The sequence below is a fragment of the Emiliania huxleyi genome (genome assembly GCF_000372725.1).
Source record: "Emiliania huxleyi CCMP1516 unplaced genomic scaffold EMIHUscaffold_275, whole genome shotgun sequence".
NCBI lineage: Eukaryota > Haptophyta > Isochrysidales > Noelaerhabdaceae > Emiliania > Emiliania huxleyi.
The window spans coordinates 2,531-14,121 of record NW_005199968.1 but is presented as its reverse complement, the minus strand read 5'-3'; the positions used below and the strand labels follow the sequence as shown (position 1 = coordinate 14,121).

Genomic DNA, 11,591 nt, shown 5'->3' with positions numbered 1-11,591 from the left:
ATGTTAGCTAGCATGAGCGCCTGCTCGTGCACCTCACTGGGTGCTGCAAAGCTGACCACCGCAGGAGCAGTTTCTTTTTGTAAAATTCTTTTTAATTTGTCGCTCTTACGTGTCTTTTTTGAGAGCGCCTTCGTTGTTCATAATCAAACCCAATGGTCCCTTGTCGCAGTCACACACACGCACACGCCGCTCCGCACCGCGCGCCCGCCCGCCGCCCCGCCCAGGCGGGAAAGAGATGAGGAGATGGGACAGCGAAGGAAGGAGGAGCACAAACACGTATGGGAGAGAGATTTTTTTGAAGACCAACAAGAAATCACGACTCTCTCTTTCGTATGGCGTATGGGAGGGTGAAGTTGTGCGTCACGCGATGTTTTTTAAAGACCAACAAGAAATCACGACTCTCACAGTGATTTGGGCTCGGCAGCTTGTCAGCCCTCACTCTCTCTCTTGCGTCACGCTGCCCGGCGTTTCTCACTTTCCGGGACAGCCCCGCCCTTTTTCAGTGTACGTAGCTCTTATACGTACATTCCCGTAGGAAGGAGGACTCTGCTGACTGACAGGGTTTGCGATGAGGAGCGACCCGAAGGGTTTATCGGAGGTTAGTGCACCACTAACCGCCGAAGCGCAAGCGCTTGGTCCTTGGATAGAACTGCGACTTTTCGTGGTTGTTTTTGAGAGTCCCGCCACGCGCCCCGTCCGAGCCCTCTCCGCTCTTGCACAACAGGAATTTTGACCATTAATTAATCAGATGCGAGGGACAACACAGAACAAAACGATGAGCTTGCTCATCCCGGGAGTGGTTCGACCCCACGCAAACCCGAGACGGTGACGGGCGTTGTCTCGGTGGTCTCAGGCCCAGTGAGGTAGTGCATCAGACCTGTCCCGGATCCTGCTGAACAAGCTCCTCTTGTAGCTCGATCGGTCACACCGCCATCACCATCGAGGAGAGGGGGGCGGACGACACTGCTTGCTTCGGCAGCGTGCACCTCGATCCTGTACCGTGTTTGTTAGGACCCCCCCCATGAACACACCAGTGAGGGAGGGCGAGACGATCGAGGGCTCAAGCGGCCGTCCCTAGTCGGAACACAGAAGTTATCAGTGCCGCTTCCGCCTCGCCTCCTCCCAGCCCTCGCCGCGGCCGAAAGAATGCCTCCCGCGCTGCCCCCGTGCAACGTCTCCATGATTGCAGTAGTCGTGGCCGCGCTGCCGCGGCAGAACACGACGTGCGGCACGACGCATGCTCCACCTCAGTGGAACCCGACCGTGCTTCGGGCCACAAATGGATACAATCAGACGGAGACGATTGAGGCACTGCTGTGGAGCGGGCTTCAGTTCCACAACCTGTCTCGCTCCGGGCGCAAGTGGGGCAAGCTCGCCACCTTTCTCACCAAGTACCGCGCACTCCGCCACCAGGTCGAGCGAGGCCACGACTGGCAGCTCACCCTCGAGGAGGACGTGGCAATTCGTCCCGAGCTTTTGCACCCATGGCTGCACAGCGCTTGCATGGCGGCGCATACGCGCGCGGCGAAGCACCACGGCGTGCACCACGGCGTGGCACCGGACATCGTGCAGCTCAGTGCGTACGCAGAGGCGTTCTTGACACCGCTAGCAGGGGCGCAGCGACTGCTCCGGTTGTTGCAACGGTGTGGCATACTCAAGAATGACGACCAGCAGCTCTTCGACCCCCGCGTGATGGCCACCAGCTGCGGTGAGACCCACAATCTGTTGCGGCACCAGGATAGCACCAAGGGTGCCTTCCACTTGACTCGGGGCACAAATAGGGGGGACATCACTTCGTCAAGGCACATCACGTACGCCGAGATGGCCCTCCTGCGCCTTCTCACGGTCGCGGCTGCGCGCAAACTGCCGGCGTATGGCAACCCGCCTGGCGAGTCTGCATTTGGGTACACGCCGGCGGAGGCGCGATTGGTGTACGAGCGCCGCCCCAGCCAAGCGTGTCTGATGGGCATGGCTCCCGCCTCGCCGATGCATTCAGCAGCCTTGGATAGCAGAGGCAGAGCCAGGGGGCGAGGAGAGGGGGGGGGGGGGCGAATGACGGCTGCTGGTGTGTCGGTGGGGACGCGGGAGGCATGATTTTTTGACACTTTGCTGATCAATCCAAAGCGTAACAAGGCTAAGGTTGCATGTAGAACTAAGCGCTGTCAGGCTCTGACACACATCAGCCACACTTATGACACTACCAAGAGGGCGCTGACTATCAAGGGGGCGGTGACGCCGATGACGCCGGCGGCAAACTCCGGGTAATTCTTTTTTATCGTCTGTAACGCATATGCCCGCGCTCTTCGGGCCGCCTCCACGCCACACACATATATGCCAGTCGAGGACCTCGCCGCGGTGCACTGGCGCCGCTTTGTCTACCTCAAGCTGGCGCGTCGATGGCACGCGCTCTGGTGTCGCTGGAGCCCGAGCGGCGAGCTGCGCTCCGTCTTTGATGCGGAGCGGGCCTTTGAGCCGACGGGAAAAGGCTGCTCGATGCAGGTCGTGTACCACTACCGCGACGAGCGCGGCACGGTTGCGGAGGGTCCGCAGAGCGGCCCGTGGCACCTCACCGAGGAAGCCTGCAGCACGCCGCACGGGATGCTCCACCCCGCCTCGCCCGAGATGACGACGCTGCTGCTGCCCGGAGGGCCGAGCGCGTGGTGCATGAGGCGGAGCCCGGCGGGCACTCCCTGCGCCGCCGAGCTCTTCCTCCACCACGGCGACCACCTGAGGATGAGCGCCGGCGTCGTCCACTCCGCCGACGGAACGCTCCAGCAGCTCGCCCTCGTCCGCGAGGACGCTCGTGGGCCGTGGCCTTCGGCCGCCGCTGCCGAGGGCTGGTCCGAGAGCTGCGAGGCTGCGGCGGTCTGCGGCGCGGAGCTGGAACGCGCGCTCGAGCGGGCGGCCGCGCCGACGCGCGCGCCCGGCTCCGGCTTCGCAGTCAGCGCCTCGCTCGAGCAGCGCTCGCTGGCCGGCGTCGCGTGGCAGAGCACGAGGGTTGGGTCGGCGTCGGCGGCGGACGCGGTGCTGCTGTGCGCTGGCGGGACAGTCGCGGTGGTGGCGCCCACGCGGCGCGTCGCCAACCAGCCCTTCTCCAGCGCCGCCGCGTGGTGGCCTCCGCAGCACTCGACGGCCGACAGCGGCGAGGGCGAGGCAGTCGGCGGCAGGCGGCTGTACACTGTCGAGGCGCACTGGGACGCCGAGGGCGGGCTGGCGGAGGTGCGGTGGCTCGTGTTTGAGGCGTGATGGGAAGGGGCACACACCGGCGGGTGGTCTCCGCCATGTGTGAGCGAGTCTGGATGAGAGCAGAGGACAGCTCGACGGTATTAGATCGAGATTGCGACCCCTGGCGGCGCGCCTCTTTGTCTTTCTCTATGTGTACAGCTCCATGCCGCGCTGCTTTGTGCTTCCGAGGGCGAGTTTATTTCTTCCGCTGATTGGGTAGCGAGGATTGGTGTGACGCGATATTTGGGCCCGATATTATTTTACGTAAGCCGTATTAGCCGTAGCCGTAGCGGTACAATATCTCACAAAAGACCAAGGCGCGCGCGCGGGGCGCGGGCGGCCTCGGTGTCTTCTCTCTAGCCGTCCCACGGATACCGCGCCGCGTCGCGCCATGAGAAGCGGGGCTGGCCCACCGCGGCGGCGCCGACGGCCGGGCAGAGCGTCTTGCCAGAGGCCTCCGCCTTTGCGAGGATGTCGCGCTTGTATGCGGCTGGGTCCGAGCTCTTCGGGTGCGGCAGGAAGGGCACGCCCGCCCAGAGGAGGAGTGTGGCGTGCCAGTAGATCCAGGCGGCGACGCGGTGGGGCATGAGCCAGGCCCAGACCTCGGACGAGGCGGGCTGCGCCTGGGGCAAGAGGGCGACGGGGCTGAGGGCGGGAGTGCGGGTCTCGCGCAGTGTGCTGCGAGCCTCGTGTGAGAGAGCACACACACGGGCTACGGATCAGTTGCCGCTGGATGCGGTACAAAGACAGCCGGAGACAGCTGGATGCGTGTCAAGGAGATCTGGGGAGATTTGGGAGATCTGGGGAGATCTGGGGAGATCTGGGGAGATCGTCCGCATCTAGGGGCGCTGCGCCACGCGGCGCGCGGCGAGCGACGCGTCGAAGAAGCGTCCCAGCTCCGGGTGCTCGCACGAGACGGAGAGGGCGAGCCGCTCTGCGGGGGCGCTGGCGTGCAGCGTCCACGCGCTGGCCATGTCCTGCAGACAACCGAGCTCAACCTCACCTTCGAGGCCTGGTGTGACAGCGCTCCACGCGTGTCCTGTCCTGCAGCGGCGAGACATGCATCGCCTGCGGGACGGGTGTCGCGGACGTGTCGCGGACGTGTCGCGGACGTGTCATGGACGGGTCCCGCAGCGGCGAGACGCGCGATTGCCTTTGGCAGCTCGTCGCCGCTCGGAGCAAACGCGAACCGCACTCGGTCTCCCCACGGGGTGTTTGTCACTTCCGCCAGGCAGCAGCGCAGCGCCCCCGCCGCGTCGTGGCAGTAGTAGACGACGATGGGGTTCTCCTGGTGGGACACGTCCCGGACGCGTCATGGGCGGTGTGCGTGTGCATGTGCATGTGCATGTGCATGTGCATGTGCATGTCCCGGGCGCGTCATGGGCGTGTCACGGACGTGTGCAAGACGGCGGCGGGGTTCTGCTGGGGAGGCGTGTCGGCGACGGTCTCGAGGAGGGGGGCTGTAGGGAAAGGTCTCGGAAAGGGGCGAGGAGAGGGTGCGAAGCTCTCCTCAAAGCCGGCGCTCCCGGGCAGCAGCAGCAGCAGCACCTTACCGTCGTAACCGCTCTCCGAGCGCGCCTGCGCGGCGGTCAGCCGGTCCTCGAGCTGCGCGGCGCAGCAGGCAGGCGGGCGCGCCGCGTCCAGGTCGAGGAGGCAGTACCGCACGCGATAGGTCAGGGTGTGCCGCTTGGGTTTGGTCCGCAGGTGGTGGACGACGCCCTCGTAAAACTCGCACGCGCACGCGCTGTCGGCCGGATCGCGCAGGCCGAGAGCAGCACTCGCGGCGAGGCGCACTGCCGCCGCGGCGATCCTCAGCAGTGAGAGCGCGAGGGAGGCCGAGAGCGAGAGCAACATGGCCAGCGGCCTCAGAAGCGCCGCTGTGCGCGTGGGCCGCTTGGAGGCGTCAGGGTGCTGCACAGTGGCGTCTCGCAGCTGAGCTTGCTGCGGAGCGCTGCACATGGCGCCCACTTTCTTCTCCACGCGCTGATGCCTTCCTCCGACCTCGTATGTGTGTATGTGGGCGAAAAAAGAATTCTAGGGTCATCACAGCACACTGGCACGACAAGGGCGCGGACTGGCGCGGACTGGCACACACACCGGCTCACCATGGTGCTCTGGGCGAAAAAAGAATTTTCCCGGGGAAAACCGGACCCAAGACGTAAGAAAGTTTTCGATGTCTGTGGGCCGCCCGAGAAAAAGAAAGAAAGAAAGAAAACGGACAACCAAGGGAGGGATGGGAGGACGGCACGCCGCCACCACACAGGGATTTTAAGGAGAGGAGTGTGGTGCTAGCCGTCGCCCACCCTACGCCTCGCGGATGCGTGAGGGGAGGAACCACGTCATCACCGGCTCGCGGCAGATGGGACACTGCTCCATCCTTGCGGAGCACACGTCGCAAGCGCACAGATGGCCGCACGGGATCGCAACGTGCGATTTCGGCCGAGTGAAGCAGATGATGCACGTCGACTCACCGCCGACGGTGGACTCGGGGACCTCTGGTCTGCCAGTGTCGAAGTTGGCGCTCGCCAGAGATACTGGGCCGAGGGGCGGCTGATCGGCTGGTGGTAGAGGGGCTGGCAGAGGGGCAGGCGCGCCGTCAGAGTCGGTCTCCTCTCCCTCCTCACCCTCCCCATCAGTGTCACTGGCTGGTCCCTCCCCCTCCTCTGCCGACTGCAACGTCTGCCGCACCTCGGACGACTGCAGCTGCTGACGCAGCGACGCGGGGTTTTGCCTCAGCATCTCGGTTTCTCCAGCAGCATCAGCTGTTTCCGGGTCCGCACCCGCAACGATGGCCGGCACAGGCGGAGGCAGAGGCACAGGCACAGGCGGAGGCAGTGAGTCGTGCCAAGTCGTGCCAAGGCGTGCCATCTCCGCGCGCAACGCAACCGCCTCTGCCTCTGCCTCCGCCTGAGCTGCCGCACGAGCTGCCGCCTCCTCCGCCCTCGCCGCCGCCTCTGCTGCCGCCGCCGCCGCCCTCGCCTCCGCCTCCGCTGCTGCCGCCTCCTCCGCCCTCGCAACCTCCGCCCTGTCTGCTGGCTGCGAGGCGTCGTCGGATTTAGGCGCTCGTACCACCGCCCCCTTCCCACCAGACTGGGTCGGTGCCCCGGTGCCCGTGTCCCTGCCCCGCCCCTGCCTCCCAGCCCGCCGCCGCTGGCCACGCGCCGGCTCCGTCGCGTCGGCTCGCCGCCGATGAGTCGCCCAATGCCAGAGGGAACCGAGCCTACTCGCCACGGCGACGAGCGCGGAAGCGGCACGCATCTGCATCCTTCGTCGGTGCGTGTTGAACCAAACCCATGACAGCGCCGACGCTTCTGGTCGACGCCTCTGCGCCCTTCGCCGCGCCCCCGCCTGTGGGCGGAGCCGCCGCGCACGCCGCTGGAGAGCCACGCTGACGGGTAAGATGGCGATTATGAGAGCGAAATACATCCACTGAGCCAGCAGCCATGCTGCCGACACACCGTAGTCGATGTCGGGTAGAACGTCAAAGGGGAATGGCCCGAGGTATGCTAGAGCAATGACGGACGCCTCTGAGAAAAGGTTGAACTCACCAAGTCTGGAGAGATACATCAGGAGTCCCATACCTCGGGTCCTTCCACGCGCGCGGTCCCACCACACGCGCATCACGCCTGATGTCAGCGCGTTGCGAGTACATACGGAGAGCAGCTTGCCAATGAGAGGTATCTTCTCCACCAGATGCTGTGTCATAGCGTCGACACACGCGGTGTGGCCGTGGTTGTACGCCATATCCATCGCCGTGAGCCCCCTGTCAGACCTCAAGTGGACGTCTGCGTCCGCCTGCAGCATGGCTCGCCCGATTTCCCTCGCCGAAACAGAAATCGGCTGCTGGATGCCGACGCCCCGATTTCTATCGCCACGCCTCGCACTGTAACTAACTACGGTTCTAACTAAAGGAACTTTCTTGTGGACAACAAGAACCCTGCACAAAGATCGCACGGGCGGAGACCTGTTCCTTTTTACCCGTCTCACAGTACGTGAATCAGTAGAGACAAGAGAGCTGTCCGTTTTTATTTATTATTTAAGAATGTTACTACAACAAAAGGCTCGCACAGCACGATTCGCGCGACAGGCAAAGAAACGAGGCGACGAGTTGCGGGTGCTCACTCTCTCGGGCGACGTGGTGGCCGTCTACTCGGCGGCGTGCGACGCGCTTGTGGCCATGCGGAGCGAGACGCCCATTTAGCGACTTCTTCTCCAAGCAGCAGCCACGTTTGTGCTTTCACCGCGCGCATCTCTCTCTAGATAGAGCCGCGCAAGAAATTCTCACATTTCCCGTTTATGATTAAGGTGTGAAAAGGGATATGCCCCCCTGAGAACAGCACCCCGCAATCAGTGAATCCAAGCAACTTTCATCGTGTCACGCGCGCCCTCTTTGCGCTCCGGCGGCTCGTCACGAGAGTCGCTTCTCGTGAAGCCGACGCAACCGGCTCTTGATGATCGCACCCGAGGACGCTTCCCTCAGCCGCGGCCGCTCCTCCTCAAAACCGCGTCCCGTAGTCTCCGGGCTCGTCGTGGCCTTCGTACTCGGCACACTCGCGCTTGTCGCTTTGCGCTCACTGAGCAGCGCCAGCGGCCCGGCGATCAAGATCGACGCAGCCAGAGTGCCGCCGGAGAAGATCAGGAGCCTGCTAGCGCTTGCCGACGGTACGCCGAGCCTGCACCACCTGGCCACCCTTCCCGCCCACCTCTCCACTCACCACCGTGATTTCGCTCCGCTCGCACAGTGGACGCATCGACCACCGAAAAGGTGCTACGCCTCGCGGATGAGGAGAGCGAGTCGTATATAGAGGTCGGTGACCTAGCCCTCACACAGCCCGAGTTTCCGCTGCACTGCATTGAGAACGGCTACAAGGTCAGCATCTACGACCAGCTGCCCGAAAAGATGGTTTTGTTTGGACGCGCCGTCACCATCCGCTGCGAGATCTGCCGCTGCCCTGACTCGGGCTTCGCGTGGTATGTCTATTGGCCAGGGTGCGCGTGAGAGGGGCGCATCGTGTGTAGTCGCCGTCTGGGCTCTTACGCGGCCCTTGGTCCCGCCGCAGCTGTGCAGTCTGTGCTAGGTGTTTGTTGCTGTGCTAGTGTCTGTGTGAGTAGACGAACGTTCGCTTCAGTAGTCGTGACACGTAGTGGTTAGATCAGACCCCTCTCTCGCAATCGGTGTTCTATAGAGAGCGTGAACCGCCTTGTCGGTGCGACGCGACGGCATCGGTTTCGTCGCGCGCACGGGGCGTCGTGCCAGCGGTGTCTGGAGGGGAGAGCGTTGCATCTACATGCAGAAGAGAAAGAAAGGACATACATCCGGTGCATGGCCAAGCGATGTAGAATGGGGTGCCTTGCCGGCGCGGACCTAGGTGCGCGAGGGGGCGGCGGGGCGCGCGGAGGCGCGGCGCGGCGCGGCGCGGTGGCGGAGTCACCATTGCCGCTGGCGCAGAGACAGTTCGAGTGGGCACACGGAGCTCGAGAAAAGAATTTTACCAGCAAACTGCCTCGCACGACACTGGGCACGGGACTGGCGCGCACTGGCACTAACACAGGTACACCACGGGAGTCGCCTAAGCGACTCCCGCGAGGACGGCGAGCCACTTAGCTCCGTGCACTTGACCGCCCTGTATGTATGTATGTAGAAAGATGAACAACTCAGTCAGGCTCGGACTGGACACCAACGCGGTATGGGTATGGGTATACCGCCCTCGCCGCAAGAAAAAAATTCGGCGAATGCACCCCGACCTTGCTCGTGTGACTGAACCCTGCCTACCCTCTTATCGTAAGCGATGGCTGTGTTCGCGCTCATCCTGGTCGCTTGGGGGAGATCGTTCTTGACCTCCTCCTCCTCTTCGCGCTCCCGCTCGTCGGACAGTGCGGCGTGATGGGCGAGCTGATCAAGATGGCCGGATGCGACAGAGTCCCTCACAGATCCGGATCACACACGACACACAGACGCGTACTGGTTCATGCTGCAGACAGAATTGGGGCGGACAATCATGAACGCGTGTAGACGAGTGTCGGCGTACGTACGTACCTCAGTGTCCGGTCATGGACAACCGCCGCCATGGCTCCCGCGTGGGTATGCATCATGCGAAGCGCATGCACGGGCCGTGCCCTGCAGCTCAGCCGCTGCTCGCCAGCTGCCGGCCCGACAGCGACGCCCTCCGCGCGACCCCGACCTTCCCCTCCCTCGCGGCGAGTAGGTCGGCCGCCTAAGGTGCGGTGCGGCACGGTGAGCGCCTCCACACACATCTACATCCACATCTACATCTTGTGGCTGGGGCAAGAGCCGGGCAGCCCTCGCGACTCCACGTCTAAAGGGCAGGAGCGGCGCAAGGCAATGGGCAGTGCCGAGGCCCGGTGCGCGTGGGTGAGGGGCGTGAGTGTGCCGCCTCGTCGGGGCGGAGGACGCTGGTCACGCCGACCCGCTCGTTGAGGGTGAGGCCGGTCCGCTCGCTCGCCGCCGCCGCGAGCTCGCAGTTCTGCAGCGCCACCTCGGAGTGAGGGTCGATCCGCACCGCCTCCTCGAGGTCAGCCACCGCGTCCGCGTGCCGCCCCTCCACCAGCGACAGGGCGCCGCGGTTGTTGAAGGCGGCGACCAGCCGCGGGTCGAGGCTGGTCGCGCGAGAATAGTCTGCCCTCGCCTCCGCCAGCCGGCCCGCAAGCCGGTGGCAGTTCCCCCGGTTGAGCGTCGCGTGGGCGTGCTGCTCGTCGGCCTCCAGCGCCGCCTCGAAGTCCTCCATCGCCTTCCCCGGCTCGCCCAGCTCGAAGCGGCAGACGCCGAGGTCGTTGAGCACGTCCGCCGCCGCCTGCCCCATCGCCACGACCAGCTCGAGGTCAGAGAGAGCGAGCCCCCACGCAGCCCGCTCGAGCCGGAATCGCGCGCGGTCGAGCAGCGCCGCCCAGCAGAGCGGGTCCCGCCGCAGCTCGCTCGCGTACAGGCTCTCCGCCGGCTCGTCCAGCCGCATGTGCCACGCACACCACGCGCACTGCAGCCGCAGCTGCGTCCGCCGCTCCGGCGGCGCGATGCGGAGCGCGCCTTGGAAGGACGGCCGAGATGTAGCGAGGTATGGCCGAGATGTAGCGAGATGTAGCGAGCGATAGCCGAGAGATAGCCGAGAGATAGCCGAGAGATAGCCGAGAGATAGTCGAGAGATAACCGAGTTATGGCCGAGCTATGGCCGAGAGATGGCCGAGCTATGGCCGAGAGAGCGCGCGCCTTGGAAGGAGGGCGCTGCGTCGGCGTACCTCCCTTCCGCGCACTCGAGCTTGCCGAGCTCATGCAGCGCGACGAGCCACTCGGGCTTGTAGAGGGCGTGCATGGTCCCCTCCTCAGAAAGGCCCGCCGGGAAGGGCAGCCCCTCGCCAGCCCTCGCGTGGTAGCCGCCGAGCACGCTCGTCAGGGTGGCGCGGGCCTGAGATAGAGCGAGATGTGGCCGAGATATGGGGAGATGTGGCCGAGATCTGGGGAGATATGGCTCGTCAGGGTGGCGCAGGCCTCCTCCGCCTCGCCGCGCGCGGCCTGGTCCAGCGCCAAGTCAACCTTCAGCCAGAGGAACGCCTCGGACAGCTGAGACTCGTGCGGCGACTCGTGCGCGGTCAGCCGCTCGGAGTCGGCGTCGATGGCGCGGCTCGGCGCCGCCCCTCGCGCCGCCGCCTCCCGTCCGCCCTCCTCCTCCTCCGAGCCACCGCACCCCGCCGGCGGCGCCTTCTTTCGCTGCGCCGCCTCGTCGCTGCTGGAGGACGCGACGCTCGAGCGCTGCGGCGGGCCGAGCTCGGAGGGGCGGCGCAGTGTGGCGAGCTGCTCGACGGGGAGCGCGAGGCTGCTGCCGCCCAGGCCACTCAGCAGCGCCTGCAGCCACGTCACCTTTTCGCGCGTCGACTCTGCGTACACCACAAACGCCTTTGCCTCGTCCGTCTGGAAGGTGAAGGCTCGCGCGAGGAGCACCGCGTGCGCGTGGTGCTCGCGCGGACGAGCGTCGATGGCGCCGCTGATGTCCCGAGGGCAGGCGTGCGCGAGGGAGCAGACGTGCACAACGCCCTTCGGCTTCTGCCTTCGTCCGGCAGCAGCCTCGCTCTCGTAGTAGGACAGGCGCCTGTCCGTGGTCAGTGTGAACCAGCGGCGCTTGAACGCGGTGTTGACGCGGTGGCCCTCCTTGTGCAGCCAGCCCGAGTGCTGAAGTGCCCGCCTCGGCCGTGGGACGTCGTCCGACATAGTTAGAGGCTGCCCCCCCCCGGCGGGGGGGGGCGCAGGCCGTCCCCTTTGCTGTTTGAAACGCCTGTTGCGCGCTGGCCGCTGCGCCCCCGCGCGCTGGCCGCTGCCGGGGCTCTGTCTCACTCTCACGTGCCGCAATATGGTCACA

General features: G+C 65.1%; 4 protein-coding genes across 4 annotated transcripts; 1 reads left to right on the top strand and 3 right to left on the bottom strand.

The window, feature by feature from the left end:
- Positions 1–2,331: 2,331 nt before the first annotated feature.
- On the top strand, positions 2,332–3,246 carry EMIHUDRAFT_238699 (hypothetical protein; the record flags this gene model as incomplete). The annotated part of the gene is made up of 2 exons (XM_005776644.1): positions 2,332–2,865; positions 2,962–3,246. The coding sequence occupies 2 exons, from the start codon at positions 2,332–2,334 to the stop codon at positions 3,244–3,246; spliced, it is 819 nt and encodes a 272-aa protein (XP_005776701.1).
- A 335-nt stretch (positions 3,247–3,581) lies between these two features.
- On the bottom strand, positions 3,582–5,079 carry EMIHUDRAFT_115988 (hypothetical protein; the record flags this gene model as incomplete). Its single annotated transcript, XM_005776643.1, has 3 exons — positions 3,582–3,848; positions 4,083–4,202; positions 4,774–5,079. 3 exons carry the CDS (start codon positions 5,077–5,079, stop codon positions 3,582–3,584), a joined length of 693 nt encoding a protein of 230 aa, XP_005776700.1.
- Positions 5,080–5,529: 450 nt separating this feature from the next.
- On the bottom strand, positions 5,530–6,093 carry EMIHUDRAFT_238697 (hypothetical protein; the record flags this gene model as incomplete). Its single annotated transcript, XM_005776642.1, has 1 exon — positions 5,530–6,093. The coding sequence occupies one exon, from the start codon at positions 6,091–6,093 to the stop codon at positions 5,530–5,532; it is 564 nt and encodes a 187-aa protein (XP_005776699.1).
- Positions 6,094–9,542: 3,449 nt separating this feature from the next.
- EMIHUDRAFT_74202 (hypothetical protein) lies at positions 9,543–10,196 on the bottom strand (the record flags this gene model as incomplete). The annotated part of the gene is made up of 1 exon (XM_005776641.1): positions 9,543–10,196. One exon carries the CDS (start codon positions 10,194–10,196, stop codon positions 9,543–9,545), a length of 654 nt encoding a protein of 217 aa, XP_005776698.1.
- Positions 10,197–11,591: the final 1,395 nt, after the last annotated feature.